Here is a 15,892-nt window from a genome sequence, read left to right on the forward strand (position 1 = left end):
GCCCATGTCCCTGAGTCTTGTCCTCAGCCATATGGGCACACATGGCCAGATACCCTCAGCTCCTGCCCCCAGGCCTTTCCTCAGGCTACTCTCTCCACCTGGACCGGCCTCCACCCTCTCACACCTCCTTCTTCATCTGCAGAATGTTGTCTGCTTCCAGAGCCCAGCACAAAGGCCACCTTCTCCAGGAAGCCCTTTGATGCCCGCTCCAGAGGGAAGCACCCCAGGTTCTCAGAAGATTTATCCAACCTGGAGCCCAGGAATGGCTTAGGGTAGAGAAGATGCTCAGAAAAGCCCCCACCCGAACCCCTTCCTCCCCTGCAGGCTCTGAGGTACAAGGGATGCCCCCGCAATGATCCTGCTTGGCTTGGCAGAAGTCTCTTCCTCCCAGACACGTCAACCCCCTACACTAACCGCACCCCAAGCCTGGCCCTGCCCACCTGTTCTCGGGGGAGAAAAGGTAGACGGACCAGTCCTCACGGACTTCACACCAGTCAGGCTTGTAGACGTCAATCATCTTGCGGACTCGGAAGCACAGAGTCTGGCAAGAGAGGGCCACGGGGTCAGGCAGGTCAGCACTGCCCAGAGCTGCTCACCTCCACCCATCCTGGCCATCCAGCAGAGTTTGGCCACTGGATGACCTCTGAACTCTCCTAGCAAGACCAGAATCCTCGCCCCACCCAGGGTAGGCCAGGAGGGCTTCTGTGCCAGGGGCAGGCCCAGCTCAGAGGTGGGCAGTCCAGGCCCCGCCCCCTGCTCACGCACCTGAAGTCCTCTCCCATGGCCATGCCCATTTAGGCGGGGCCCCATTCAAGCCCCGCCCCTCGGCCCCTGGCTCTTCTATGCCGGCTCTCCAGAGCCCCGCGCACTCACGTAGTCGATCTCCTCCTCGTCCTCCCCGCGATCCCGGCGGTCATCCATCTTGGTAAAGACGTCCTTGGCGATGCTGGGCATCCTGCCATTGCAGTCCTCGTGCCCAGGGGCCGGGCCTGCCACCCTCCAGGCTGCCCGGGAGTGGGTGCCCACGGCGGGCACCAGCTCGGCCAAGTCCACTGAGTCTCTGGTGTCGAGGGACAGAGTCCGGCGGTGGTGGCGGTGACGATGCGCCGGGTGGGGACCATGATGCGCGTGGTGGGCGTGCGGGGCGTGCAGGGGCGCGGCCCGCAGCGGGCCCTCCTCCCGAGCACCCTCGCAGCCCCGGGTGCCGCCACGCTCAGCGGAGAGCAGGGATTCATGCTCCGCCGACGGTGGCTTGTGCTTGAGGCTGTTCCAGCTGGAGCGACGGCTGGCCCAGGCCCCGCTGCGGCCCCACGGCCCGTAGTAGGAGCTCCGAGAGCTGGACTGGGAGGAAGGCCGGGGCTCTGGTCAACGTCATCACACACAGTGACGGCTGTGACTGAAGGCAACCTCCCGCTGAGGCCCAAAGGGAGCCACCCACCTGGCCACTGGGGGACAGAATGGGCTAGACCCCAGGAGACCTGTCCTGCTCTGCCTCTCATTCCATCCTCATCTTGGGACATTTGGTCTCCTCCACCCCGTGGTTCTGTCCCTCCTGCCACTTCACTTCTCAGTGAGAAAGGTACAGCAAGTTAGGACATCTGCCCATTTTACAGGAAAGGAAACTGGAGGCTTAGAGAAGCGTTGTAACTTGGCCATGGTTACAAAGCTTGGTGGTGGCAGAGGCCAGACTGAAGCTCAGGTCTCCCCAACCCCAAGGCCCAACTCTTTACCCTGCACATTGCTGCTAAGACAAAAACCCAACTCTACACCAGACCCACTGGCACTTGTTCATTCATTCCTTGTTCCCTGGGCACCCAGGAATGAAATGACATTGTCCCTGCCTGGTTCTGGCTGGGCAGTCTGGTGTCCTAAACCTAGGTACCAGTCTGAGGCTGGCACCAGACTGGCAGACACATCTTCTCTGGGTCACTCTGCACACACCCGGCAGGAAGCAGCCATCCAGAGCACCCCACAAGGACTCACCAGGGAGCGCTGGTCGTAGCTCACCCTCCCCAGTGACATGACACTGCTCTTGCGGGAGCCCAGGGCCATTAGCACAGGGTCTGGCTGCAGTGAGAGGCGGGGAGCAGATGCTGCAGCCCCAGTGGGGCCCAGATGTCCACCCAGTGGGAGATTGGGGTCCAGGTGCCCATTGGGGGTCATGGGGATTGGGCAGAGCTTGGGATCTGGAGGGTTCAGATAGAGACAGAAGGAGGGGCAGACAAGAGCAAAAGAAGCCGTGAGACGAAGAAACAGACATGGACAGTAACAGAAAAGAAGAGTTTTTCTGGAGGGACCTCCTCCACCAGGAAGTCCTCCTGGTCAGAACCCATTACACATGCCTCCCCTATGCCTATCTCCAAGGCTCTCAGCTTTACATCTGGATGAGTGAAGCCCTTGCCTTCCATGTTTAGATGCCAGCTCTGGGCTTCACCCAACATGGGAGCCTCACTCCTGTACTCATTGCAGGAAGAAGGCAGAGCCTGTCTAGCCTAGTTGCTGAGAAGGACACAGCATGGGCTGGGGAGGTTTCTTCCCAGCTGCCCAGAAGTACTCAACAGAACCCAGGCATCCTGAGGCCCAAACTCTTCCTAACAGGCCAGCTGTGTGGAGGGGTGAGGGTGGGCTGCATGCCTAGAATTCAGGAGAGCCATGACTGTCACTGACCTTTTTGAGATTCAGCGTTTCTGTCTATTATAAACATAAACAACAAACCATAGAGAGTTAGCAGTCCCGGAGCCTTGGCTTGAGGGGAAACCAGATGCTGTACCGTCTGCCTGCTTGGACCTCTGGGGAAAAGTCCTGGCCTCCCAGGTGATGAATGGAAATCTGTTTACCTCCACTGCTCTCCAGGCCCTCCTGGAACTTATCGAACTCCTCCATGTTGGATGAGCTCTGGTCCTCGTCCGAGTAGGAGCGATTGGCATCACCCTGGGAGACCGTCCCTCACATTGGAACGAAAGTCAGTTCAGCCCTTCCCTCCCTCCTGAATTTTTCAATGGGTGTTTTTACCATTCCCCCCCCACCACCATTTTACAGATGGGAAAACTGAGGCTCAGAAAAAGGAAGTGAGAAGCTAATGAAGACCTCGGCCAGAAACCCACATCTGCCCAACAACAAGTCCCCCCAGGTTCAGAAAATGGAGCACCCCAGATCCTGGGGACTCTAGGATCTCAGAGATGGAGAGACTTATTCCTACATCCCTGGGGGATAGACAGGGGTCCTAGATGCAGCCTTCACTTGCATGCTTCCTGTGATGGGAAGCTCACCACCTCACTGGTAACACCCTCCTCTGGAGAACCGTTGCCTGCTAGATGTTTGAATTGCGGTCCTCCTCTATCCAGGCCACCCTCCCCCCCCACCCAGTCTCATACAGGCCCCAAAGGGGTGCTTCCTCCACCAGGGCCACAGTCACCTCCGCCTGGAAGCCCTCCACCAGGATGGCCACCAGCAGGTTGAAGAGCACATAGTTGCCGAAGGTCATGAGGGCCACGAAGTAGAGGGAGGCCCAGGGGGAAGTGGAAGCCATGCCGTTGTAGAGGACGACATTCCAGTCCTCCTGGGTGAGGATCTGTGCAGGGTGGGAATCGACTGCTCAGCCCCCGAGCATCCCCAGGCCCCAGCCCACTGGCTGTCCTAGCTGCAGGCAGGCAGCAGCCCATACACACCTACAGCATTCTCTCCCACACACTCATGCACACTCAGGGTCCTCACATATCATGGCCTTGGCTGGAGCATATAGCCACAGACACAAGTGCATGCACATGTGTGCAGACATGCATGCGCGCGCGCGCACATACACACACACACACACACACACACACACACACACACGCCTTGCTCTTCCCGCTGCCTGGTCTGCCCACACCCTCAAGGCCTGCATCACACACTCCTGCCCTGACACTCGCTCCCCAGTCACCAGCACGCCCTCCAAGCTGGCCTGACAATCCCACCCCCACGACCACAGTACCCATGAGGAAACGGTTTCAGGGAAGAATCCTAACCCCAAAACCTCGGGGCAGGAGTGGACACACCGGGACGGGCACCAGGCCCTCATAGCCAGAGCTGCAGCACTCTGGCCACTGGAGGCTGGGATTGAGGGGCCTCCTTGCAGGCTGCTGCTCTTTCCCGGGCTCTCTGAGGCTGGGGGCACCTCCAAAAAGCGACAGACACCCGTGGACACAGGCTGGGGCTCACCTGGAACACTGTGACGATGGCCCACAGCAGGGAGTCAAAGTTCTTCCTGTCGGGGACCGTGTCTCCCGTGTCCGTGCGGAGGCTGAATTTGCAGCCAAAGATGTGCATCCCGAGGATGCTGAAGGAAGGATGGAGGTGGCTCAAGGGACTCACACACATACCAAGCTCTCTGCCCGCCCATCCTGTTTCATTCTCAGAACAGCCCACTAAGAGGAGAAACGCCAGAGCTGGTCCCATTTTACAGATATGAACACTGAGGCTCAGAGGGGCAGGATTTGCCCAGAGCCATCAGGGATGAAGTGACGGTGCCAGGATTCACACCCAGGTCTGGGGTGCTGCCTGGAGAAGCTCAGTCACACTCCCCCAGGCCCCTGCCCACGGCCCTGGCAGGCCCCACGGGTGTGGCCCCAGGGTAGGCAGGGCTCACCTGAAGATGAAGATGAAGAGCATGAGCAGCATGCAGAAGGTGGCCACGTTGTCCATGGTCTTCATGAGCACCACGAGCTGGCGCCGCAGCGCGGGCATGAAGCGCACCAGCTTCAGCACCCGCAGCAGCCGGAAAGTACGCAGCACCGACAGCCCGCCGTCCGCCTGCCCCACGATTTCCCAGATGCTGTGGCCAGGCCAGCAGGCAGGGCGGGGAGAGGAGAGAGGCAGGAGGGGTCAGCGGGAGGCGGGGATGAGGGCAGAGGAAGGAGGGTGGGGAGGCGGAGATGGACACCTGTTCATACGCTCGTTCACCCAATAGATGTTGTTTGACAGGTCATTGCAGCTCGTGGCACCCTAAACCCGGGGCTCTGAACCTGGATTCCACGGACCGCCCCCTTTAAGAAGTCTACAGCCCATGAATATCGCTGACCTCTTTTTGAGATTCAACATTCCTTTAATTATGAAGGTCAACAACAAACGGCAGAGAATTAATTAGCAGTCCCTATGACCCTGTGGCCAGTCGAAATCACTGGTAGTTTTCTATCACGTGATGGCAGATACAGACATTTCCAGACATTAGTTATGCTCATCCTTTCTCTGGAATGTGGTTGTCATGGACCCACTACTATTGATCTTGATTTTAATTCATTCATCCAGAAGCACGTCTATATTGATAAATCACACATTTTCAAATATTTTCATTCTGGCATAATTAACTTCCTTTGATCTTATGTACTTTATTTACATCCATAGTTGCATGGCATCACTGACTCAATAGACATGAGTTTGAGCAAACTCCGGCAGATAATGAAGGATAGGGAAGCCTGGTGTGCTGCAGTCCATGGGGTTGCAAAGAATCGGACATGACTGAGCGACTGAACAACAATTTCATTTACTGGCTGAGGTCAGTGCATTTAATTCCCCTCCCGCCTCGCTCTATTTCTAAGCCCGCAGGCTGTGGCGGGGGGGTAGAGGGGGGGTCAGCACCTGATGATGACGATGATGCTGTCAAAGATGTTGTAGGGGTTGCGCAGGTAGTCGAAGAGCCCAAAGGCGGCCAGCTTCAGCAGCATCTCCAGGGCAAACATGCTGGTGAAGACCACGTTGCAGATCTCCAGGATGTTGGTCAGCTCCTCAGGCTGTGGGGATGTTGGGGCAGGGGACGGGGACCCGGTCAGGCTAGAGGGCAGCCATGGATTCCCCCACTCTGGACACCCATCAGCTCTTAAACCCCCAGGGAGGACTGGCTCTGCCACCCTGGCCCCATGGCCTGCAGGTCAGTGTCCTCGCTGGACCTCCATCCTGCCCCTGCATTTGGCCTCTGCATCATCTCTGCTGCCCCAAGAGGTCTACTGAGATGGGAACCCATGGGGCCGACCTTCCATCAATCGGGCAATGATGCCCGTACTGCCGACTGAGGGCCACATTATGATACCCATTTTACAGATAAGGAAGCTAAGGCTCAGAAGGCAGCCTGAGGTCACACAGTTAGACACAGAGGAAGACAGGAAGGCAAAGCAGTGACTGCTGAAATCCCTGTTTGCCCACAACCCTCACCCATTTAGTGAGTGTGTGCAGGACCTGTTCTGTGTACTTCCTAAGTATCGTGTCACTCAGGCCCTCACAAGAGCCCATCTGTATGCAGGTCAAGCAACAACAGTTAGAAAACCGGACATGGAATAACGGACTGGCCCCAAATTGGGAAAGGAGTATGTCAAGGCTGGATACTGTCACCCTGCTTACTTAACTTATATGCAGAGTATATTATGCTAAATGCCAGACTGGATGAAGCACAAGCTGGAATCAAGACTGCCAGGAGAAATATCAATAAGCTCAGATATGTAGATGACACCACCCTTATGACAGAAAGCAAAGAGGAACTAAAGAGCCTCTTGATGAAAGTGAAAGAGGAGCGTGCAAAAGCTGGCTAAAAACTCAACGTTCATAAATCGAAGATCATGCATGGCATCCATTCCCTTCACTTCATGGCAAATAGATGGGTAAACAATGGAAACAGTGAGAGACTTTATTTTCTTGTGCTCCAAAATCACTGCAGATGATGACTGCAGCCATGAAATTAAGACGCTTACTCTTTGGAAGGAAAGTTATGACCAACCTAGATAGCATATTAAAAAGCAGAGACATTACTTTGCCAACAAAGGTCCGTCTAGTCAAGGCTATGGTTTTTCCAGTAGTCATGTATGGATGTGAAAGCTGGACCATAAAGAAGTCTGAGCGCTGAAGAATTGATGCTTTTGAACTGAGGTGTTGGAGAAAACTCTTGAGAGACCCTTGGACTGCAAGGAGATCAAACCAGTCAATCCTAAAGGTAATCAATCCTGAATATTCATTGAAAGGACTAATGCTGAAGCTCCAATACTTTGGCCACCTGATGCGAAGAGCTGACTCATTGGAAAAGACCCTGATGCTGGGAAAGATTGAGGGCAGGAGGAGAAGGGGACGACAGAGAATAAGATTGTTGGATGGCATCACTAACTTGATGGACATGAGTTTGAACAAGCTCCAGGAGATGGTGATGGACAGGGAAGGCTGGCATGCTGCAGTCCATAGGGTCGCAAAGAGACAGACACGACTGAGCAACTGAACTGAACTGAGCTGAAGAGCCCATTATGCCGATGAGGAGACAGGTTCAGAGAAGGCCAGTCCCTGCCTGAGGGGTACTGCAGAGCTAGTGCCTGGATTTGAACCCAGGCAGCCTGACGCCAAGGCTCTGCGCTTCACCCCTCCGTACCCAGCCTTCCCCCCACCTCCTTCATTCCTTAGCAATTGCCTTCTCAGGGTTGTGGGTGGCTGGAGACCACCAGCTCTGCGAAGGGCAGACAGAGACCCTGCACCTACCGTGTGCCACCACGGCTTTCAATACACTGGACCACCCGGTCAGCGGGGCTTACTTCACCTGCTGCTCAGAGGAGAACGCTAAGGCCCAGAGAGGTTGAAGGTCAAAGGGAAAGTCACTCAGTCGTGTCTGATTCTCTGCGACCCCATGGACTGTATGTAGCCCGCCCGGCTCCTCTCTCCATGGCATTCTACAGGCAAGAACACTGGAGAGGGTTGCCATTCCCTTCTCCAGGGGATCTTCCTGACCCAGGGATCAAACCCAGGTCTCCCGCATCGCAGGCAGATTCTTTACCATCTGAGCCATGAGGGAAGCCCCTGAAGGTCAAAGTCCCAGCTACTCAGAGGGAGACTAGCCCTTCTGTCCACAGACCCACCCTCTGCCCCTGGAGCTGTATGCTGCTGCTGCTGCTAAGTCGCTTCAGTGGTGTCCGACTCTGTGCGACCCCATAGACGGCAGTCCACCAGGCTCCACCGTCCCTGGGATTCTCTAGGCAAGAACACTGGAGTGGGTTGCCATTTCCTTCTAGCTGCTACTTATTAACAGCACATGACACCCTTACAAGTGGAACTACCCGAGGAATCCCAGTGTATTAAACAAGCTACCCTATAGCCACGACTGGGGTGGGGTTCCAAGTCCATCCTCACTGCCCAGGCCTCAGTTTCCTCATCCTTAAAATGGGAGATGGAGTGAGGGGAGGGCTATACAGGGCTCCAGCCCCTTCTCTCTTTGCCCCTCTCCCCTCCCCTGGTTCTGCCAGGACTGGTGAAGTGTCTGGTCTCTACTCACCACCGGGTCAGGTTGTTCCTGCCCAAATCATGCAGCAGGAAAGGGCCATTTTTCAGGCCTGAGCTCAATCCTAACTCAATTACTGACACCTCAGCCACCCTGTGAGGCCACTGTTGTCATCTCTGTTTTACAGATGAGGAAACTGAGGCTCCGAGAAGGGAACTGCCGTGCTCAGAGTCACCTGGCAAGGCTGTGGCAGCGCCACCAAGTCAGACTCCAAACTGCGCTCCCAGTCCCCACCCCCACCCTCAAACTCATCCATCCATCCATTCACTCGTCCACTGTTGCAGGCTCTCCCCAGTGTCGGTCAAGGGCTGGGCTTGTGCTACCCAGGTTGGGCGGTGGTGAACCAATCGGGACATTCTCCCTGCCCTTGAGAAGTGCAGGCTCCACTGGCAAAGCCCATCATGCAGGTTAACACCCAGTCAGCAGGTGATCAAAACAGAGGGAAGTTGAAGGTGGTTTGGGCCATAGGGTCAGTGGAGTCTGAAGCAGCTTCCTGGAAGAAGCTGACATCTCAAGGAGACCTCAGAGCCAAGAGGGAGAGTGGGTAACAGGGAGAAGAGAAGGTGTCCAGGCAGAGAGACCAGCTGGAGTGAAGGCAGAGGGGTGGGAGAAATCCCAATATCGGGTTCGCCCGCTCCGGCCCAGCTCTCCCACGGAGCAACAGGGACTCAGGGCCTGACTTTGACTCCACTTGGGTCAAAAAGAGAAGAGAAAAAAAATAGCAACCCAGCGTTCTGCTTCCCGCTTGGTGCCTGGGAAATCTAATAAAACTGCCAGCTCCTCTCAAGGCCAGATCAAAGGAGAAGGCACCATTTCCATCTGTAATTACATTTGACTCACAAAATGGTCCCAAAGGGGAGTGGGACCCCGAGAGAGGCCCCCAGAGTGGGAAGGGCTGGGGCCCAGCATTCCAGGATGAGCCAGGCCCAGATGCTCTTGAGAGTCACCAATTTCCCAGCCCTCCAAATGGGATATGAAAGATGTGGCTGCTGACACTCCACAACAGCGGTCACCCCGCTAGGGGCCTCGCGCTGCCCGCGCGCCCGCCCACCCACAACTGATGGGAAGCCTGCCGCCCGGCTCTCCCCGAAAGGTCACCCGCTTCCTCCCCTCCTCCCTCACAACAGCTGTTTCTCTAGTCAAGCGCACACCTGTTAATCTTTTTCTAATGGACCATCCATCACTCCTGCAAGCATTTTTCTGGGAGAGAGACAGTGAATGGAAGAGAGAGACAGATAGACAAACCTAGACACAGTGAGTGTGAGACCAAGTAGGGAGGCATGTGGAGAGGAACAGGGCAGCCGTCAGAGAGATGGACAGACAGAGACTCAAAAGACTGATGGACAGACAGACAAATATGGACACGGGGAGTAAGAAGCAAATGCAGGGTGTGGAGAGACAAGATAAAGAGAGGAAAACAGAGACAAACAGAATGAAAGACTGAGATCATGACACTGGGTAAGTCAGAGACAGAGTCAGAAAGTGAGAGCGCAGAGGCAGATAGACCGACGGAGAGACTGCAGAGAGGTGGCTGGAGATGGCAAAGGCCCACCCAGGGGAAGGGGAGGTGCGGGAGGGCAGAAAAGCCAGGTCACACCAGAGGTGGGAGGATGGAGGGCCGAGGAGCGGGGAGCTGCAACCTGGAGGAGAGGCTGGAAGCAGAGGTAGCTAGGGCAGTGGCAGGGCCAGCTCACCCCTGATGGACGCCAGGCTGGGAGGGCTGGCGGCAGGGGCAGACAAGAGCCCAGCTGGGCAGGAACCTAAGCTGCCCCCAGGAACCCCTCGAGCCCAGCATCACCCCCATGATAACAACCCAGCTGGTGTTAAAAACATCCCCACGTGCCAGGTGGCACTAAGCACTTTCCATGAATTATTCCATCAAAGCTAAAACATTACCCTGCAGTAGCCCCATTTGACAGCCGGCAAACCTGAGACCCAGAGAGGGGAAGTGACTGCCCCTGGCCACACACAGGCAGCGGAAGAATTAGATCTCAAACTCAGGTCTCCTCCCTCTGGCCCGGCTACCTCCCCATGGTCCAGGTGCCTTCACCTGCCCTACCTTTCTGACTTGGGGCTCCAGTTCAGCACAGGCTCGCTGGCTTGCTTATAAGCCTTCCATACCCCACCCCCACCCCCCACTGCCCTAAGGATAAAGCCTGTCTCAAGACCCTTCATGAATGGACAGCCCCCAGGCCGCCTGGACTGTCTGCCCTGGCCCATGTGCATATGCTCCTTGAGGGCTCAGGAGGGTCTTCCATAGGAATACCTATGCTCCTGGTGCCTGCATTTGTCTCTCCTCTGTCTACTGAAACCCCAGTCAGACCTCAGGATCCATCTCCAGTGCCACCATCTCCAGGAAGCCTTCCCTGACTGCAGTCCATGTTGGTGTATCTCTCCCCTAAGCCCCCATAGAGCTGAAATGTCAGGCACTAAGCTACCCCATCTTTCTCTTCCCAGAGGCACCCCAGATCTAGGTTGGCAGTGACTTGACGAGACTGCTGAAAAGAGAATAAAACCTGTTCTGACCCATCCACTGATTTGGAGGCCTTGAATGCTGTCCCCTGAGACCTAGAGCCAGGGGACATGACCCAGCTGGTGTCAGCCCTGCCCTAGAGAGGCTTTCTGCACCCCTACCTTGCATTCCATTCAGCCTGGCTCTCGTTTTCTTTTTCTTTTTTTTTTTGGCTGCACTGCAGCACATGAGATCTTAACTCCCCAAGCAGGACTCAAACCTGTGCCCCTGCATTGGAAGGCAGAGCCTTTACCACTGGACCACGAGGGAAGTCTCTCATCCTCTGTGTTGTCTGACATGGTGACCTTCCTCTAGTCTCAGGAAGGCCTTGCCCAGCTCGGAAGGAGTCATGGGCATGGGCAAGAGAATGCCAGGAGAGGGCGGGGCCAAGACAGCCCCCTCCCAGGAGCAGTTCCTCCCCTTCACCTCCTGTCAGCTTTCTGGAACCTCCAATTCAACCTCAGCATCTCGGAGCCCAGCGCTGACAGCCGCTCACCACGCCACGCTGGGCAAGCCAGTTCACCTCTCTGAGCCTCAGTTTCCCCACCTGCCCAGTGGGTACAAGGCACTCTCCCCACCTGCCCCGGGGGCTGCCGAGAGGTCATACCAGGAAGAGATATGACAACACAGGACAGCAGATGACGACGGAGGAATCTGGCTGCCCTAGCCATCCCCACCCAGCCACCTGCCACGCAGACTCCATCCCAGACGGTTCTGGGCCCCTCCCCTCCAGGGCTGCGCCGGGTCCAGAACAGACTTCAGCACCATCTGACCGCCTCGGGGGTCACACACAGGCCCCTGCCTGGCTGACTCCCACTTTTCCCGGTCACCCCCTCACAGGCCAGTCCCTGCACGGAGTATCCGTGACCACGGGAACCCTGGTGACATGCCTTCGAGATCTTGGCAGCAGTGACCCCCTAGAGGCTGTGGGCACCCCCAGTCTCGCCTCTCATCTCAGCCCAGGGGTGGCCCCTTCACAGACGGAAAAGGAAAGTGGCACCTGACCTCTGTCATGCCCTCGTCACCTGCCACCCCTGCCACCCGGTGACCACACCAAGCTCCCCGGCTGCAGGGTGTGCAGCCGGGGCCATATGAGAGCCCCCCAGGATGCCTCCCCTCTGAGTCCCCTCCCCTGCGGGAGACGGGCTGCATGTGTTCCCCGGCCTCCCCTTCCCGCTCCCCGCTTCTCTCCCTGCCCCTTGGCAGCCCTGGGCTACCTCTCTCTCTACCGGCACCACCTCAAACGGGAGTTGCTCAAAATAGACTCGGGGGCGGATCACTTCCTGCCAGCACTGTCTGGGATGGGAGCGAGGGGCGTGGAGCAGAGCTACCCGCGCCCCACGAGCGGGCCCTGCGCGGAGCTCCACCGAACAATGGCTGCTGCTCGGAGCTGCTTTAAAGAGAATATTTTAAAAAATCTTCCCTCCCCCTCACTTTTTCCTTAATAATTTTTTTTGAGCTCCAGACAATAGCTGGGTAAACTGACCCCAAGGGTGGTGTAGTGAAAGTTGCTCAGTCGTGTCTGACTCTTTGCGACCCCATGGACTGTCATGGAATTCTCCAGACCAGAATACTGAAGTGGGTAGCCTGTCCCTTCTCCAGGGATCGAACCCAGGTCTCCGGCATTGCAGCCAAATTCTTTACCAGCTGAGCCACAAGGGAAGCCCAAGAATACTGGAGTGGGTAGCCTAGCCCTTCTCCAGCGGATCTTCCCGACCCAGGAATTAAACCGGGGTCTCCTGCATTGCAGGTGGATTCTTTACCAACTGAGCTATGAGGAAAGCCCCAGGGATGGTATAAGGTTCCAACAAAAGTTCACAAACCATTCCTAACTAGTGGACTATGCGCCAGGCTTATTAATGCATTTGACCCTCCCAGCTGCTCTGGGAGGAGAGGTTCGTGTGCCCACTTCCAGATGGGGCTACTGGCTGAAGGAGGCCAAGTGATTTGCCCAAGGTCACCCTGCTGGGCGACAGCAGAACCAAGGGATGAAGCAGCGGGTTTCAGCATTCCGGTGGTAGGCGTCAGGTTGGGGGGTGGGGCAGGTGGTGTGAATACCTGCTTTGGTGGTGAAGACTCAATACACCAGCTGGCTCAGGGCCTGGCGCTTAGTAGGAGCCAGAGAGCCAATCCCTATGAGGTAAAGGGCACGAAGTCAGGGCATCTGCTCATGGACAAGGAGGCCAGGGCGGCTCCTGTGAAGGGGCAGAGGGTGCCAGTGAGGGCACCCCAGCGGGGAGACCAAGTGGGGCCTGCAGCACCAATGAGAAGAGCCCCCCCCCGCCCCCCACCATCTGAAGGCTGGAGTGTTTGCCCAAAAGGATGTGGCAGAAGGAGAAGGCGGACAGGCCAGGCGGGGAGACCCAGGGAGGACTCGACAGGGACCATGGCCTGGCCTGAGTCTGGGGCTGGAGAGGGAGAAGCTGGACCCAGAGGTCAGAGCTGCGGCCACCGTGTTGCCTTGGAGGGATGGCTGAGAAGGTGGGAACCAGTGGTACAGTAACAAACAGGCCTCTGAAACATAGCCCTGATTTGCAGCGTACGGCAGTTTCCACTGGGTGAATACCCTCGCCATGGCCAAACCATTTGAAAGGGTGGGCTTGCAAAATCCTGGAATCTGAGAAAACGGGCTCCTGCGAACTGGTTCCACAAGCCACCAGCAGGGCCCGTGCTCAGGCCCTGGTGGGGCGGGACTGTGCCAGACTCCCTGGGTGCTGCTCCATCCAGAAGCTAGAGGCAGCACCCCCACAGCACCAGTTCACGGCGGGGCCTTCCCCAGGGACACTGGGTCAGACAAAGGCCAGGAGACTGGACCCGAGGTGAAGGGATTCAGGCTGCCAGTCCCACCAGCTTTACCCTGGCAGAAAGCCTCCCCACCGGCCCTCCCCAGAGACCCTCGTAATTAAGCCGGAATGGCTGGCAAACGGGCAGCTCTGAGCAGAGTGTGGCGGCAGCCCCAGGGGCCGTATTTAAGGAAATTGAATGGAGCCTGTGCCTGGTGAGCTAATGAAGAGGGAAATGAGAGTGGGGCCCGCCCCGGGGTGCTGTGGGTGGGTGGGGGGCCCCACAGAAAGAGGACCACTGGGAAGCCAAGGGGGTGTTGAAACTCTATACCCTGGCAGAGCGGGGGGATGAAATCTGACCCCAACTGGCTGTGGGATCTTGGGTCAGTAACATCCCCTCCTTAGGCCTCAAGGCTTCCCTGCTCGCTCCTAGACAGAGTGCCTCACACAGTTGGGGTGCAGGTTAAGGGAGGGACCCCACCTAGTGGTTGGGGAACAGTGGGAGCCAGAAAATGATGTTTTTCCAAAAGGAGCCAGGGCTGGACTGACTTGTCCAGGCTGTCAGCCAAGTGTGAGCAATGGAGACATCTGTGCTAACCCCTTAGCCTTCCATCCTGTGCCCCCATAAATACCCTCTGGTACCACACATTCTCCCTGTGATCCTGCCACCTTCCAGTAGCCATCCCCACCCCCATGGGCGGCGATCCCCCCTTGGGGGACCCTTTCTCTGAACTCGCCTCACCTCTAAACCCTGGGCAGTACCCCCTGATGGCCCAGGGGACCTGGGACCCACCATTTAACTCCATCAACACGGTCTCTGCACCCCATGCCTCCAGAGCTGAAGACAGAAGAAGCCACGGGTTCAGCCAAGAAGGGAGACGGGGGCAGCAGGTTAACCCTCAGTGCCGTGGGGCTGCAGTGATGGGGGCAGGAAGTGGGGCTGGGGGGTCAGGGATAGGACGACGCCCCGCCTGCTGAAGGCGAGTCATGGGTGGAGCACAAGGGGCTTTGACCGTCAGTGAAAAGGTCTGCATTTTGTGCCGAGGGCCATGGAGGGCGTGGAAGTTTGGGGCCAGGGAGCTCCCAGCCTCTGGAAAGACCACTCCAGGTGTTTTGGAGAGAAGAGACAGGAAGGCTCAGGTGCAGAGGTGAGGAACAGAAATGAGGATTCAGCGGGGACTGGCAGGGGACGGGCTGTGGGTGACCTGGTGTCCAGGCTGAGAGGGACAGGAAGTGCTCCCTCTGGTTCTCACCCCAGGTGACCATTCGGTCACTCGTCCACCCTGAGCTCTGCCGCCTCCTTGCCTCACCCTGGGCTGGGCACTGAGGTCATGTGGCTGAATGGGACCCAGGACAGGGGAGACAGACACACCGCGGGTGTGCGCCAGGCCCCGGGCACACACATGCCAGCCCACCCCGTGCCCCACCCCCCACTCCCCACTGGCCTGCTGATGGTGCTCGATGCCCATGCTGACAGTGTTGACCAGAATAGCCATCATGATGCCCCGGTTGAAGTACTTGCTGTCCACGATGCCCCGCAACTTGGCTCGTGTCTCCCGCCACACATCTTCGCACAGCCGGGCCGCCCCATCGGCCGGCCCCTCCTCGTCCTCCTTCCCCAGCTCCGAGGAGGCCCCGTCCTCGCTGGTCCGGGCCACATCCGCGCCGGCTTCCTCCTCGCCGCCCCCCGAGTCGCCAGAGCCCGAGCCCTCCTGGCCTGAGTCGCTGCTGCTGCCCGGGCCCGAGGGCCGCCGTTCGGTCTCGTGCTGGCAGCAGGGGCAGCTGGCGGGGTCGGAGGCCAGCATGGCAGAGATGGGCTGCACCAGCGTGTGGGGCGTTGGGTCCAGGGGGCTGTGTCGGGGGCATAACTCTGGAAAGGAAGCAAAGGTCAGGGTCGGGCCCTCGGGTCACCCAGGAGGCAGCCCCCACCTGCAGTCGGTCTGGCATAACCTGGGCCACCACCTGCGTGAGCCCGCGGGGTCTGTCTGGAACCCACCAGCGCTGCTTGGAGGCCGACGGCTCATGGTCCCTGGGGAAACGTGCTTCCCCTTCTGGGCTTTCCTGGCCCCCAAGAAAAAGCAGGGACCAGAAGTCCCCACCTCACAGAGCCGTGGGGTGGGTTCTATTGGTTAAGGTGCAGATGAGCCCTGAGGAGTATCCTTGCTCCATCACTTCCTGGTGTGGCCCCCCGAGATTAGTCACCAAAAGACCCTTCAGGTACCCCAGCCCATCCCCACTGTTTTGCTTCTCGACATCATGGAGCTTGGAAAATGGCTGAAAAGGCTGGCGTGGAGGGTAGACACCTCTCAGAGGAAGCCA

At 57.6% G+C, this 15,892-nt stretch overlaps 1 protein-coding gene across 1 annotated transcript in view; it reads right to left on the minus strand.

The window, feature by feature from the left end:
- Positions 1 to 15,892, minus strand: part of CACNA1I (calcium voltage-gated channel subunit alpha1 I) — a 106,732-nt gene that overhangs the window by 23,414 nt on the left and 67,426 nt on the right. The window contains exons 9-17 of the mRNA XM_061124040.1: positions 15,019 to 15,443; positions 5,614 to 5,765; positions 4,625 to 4,810; positions 4,198 to 4,315; positions 3,416 to 3,571; positions 2,838 to 2,931; positions 1,984 to 2,186; positions 874 to 1,341; positions 441 to 541 (exon numbers count right to left, since the gene is read on the minus strand). Coding sequence (XP_060980023.1) covers positions 441 to 541; positions 874 to 1,341; positions 1,984 to 2,186; positions 2,838 to 2,931; positions 3,416 to 3,571; positions 4,198 to 4,315; positions 4,625 to 4,810; positions 5,614 to 5,765; positions 15,019 to 15,443 — 1,903 coding nt within the window. The remainder of the gene's footprint in view (positions 1 to 440; positions 542 to 873; positions 1,342 to 1,983; positions 2,187 to 2,837; positions 2,932 to 3,415; positions 3,572 to 4,197; positions 4,316 to 4,624; positions 4,811 to 5,613; positions 5,766 to 15,018; positions 15,444 to 15,892) is intronic.

The sequence above is a fragment of the Dama dama genome, chromosome 22, assembly GCF_033118175.1.
Source record: "Dama dama isolate Ldn47 chromosome 22, ASM3311817v1, whole genome shotgun sequence".
NCBI lineage: Eukaryota > Metazoa > Chordata > Mammalia > Artiodactyla > Cervidae > Dama > Dama dama.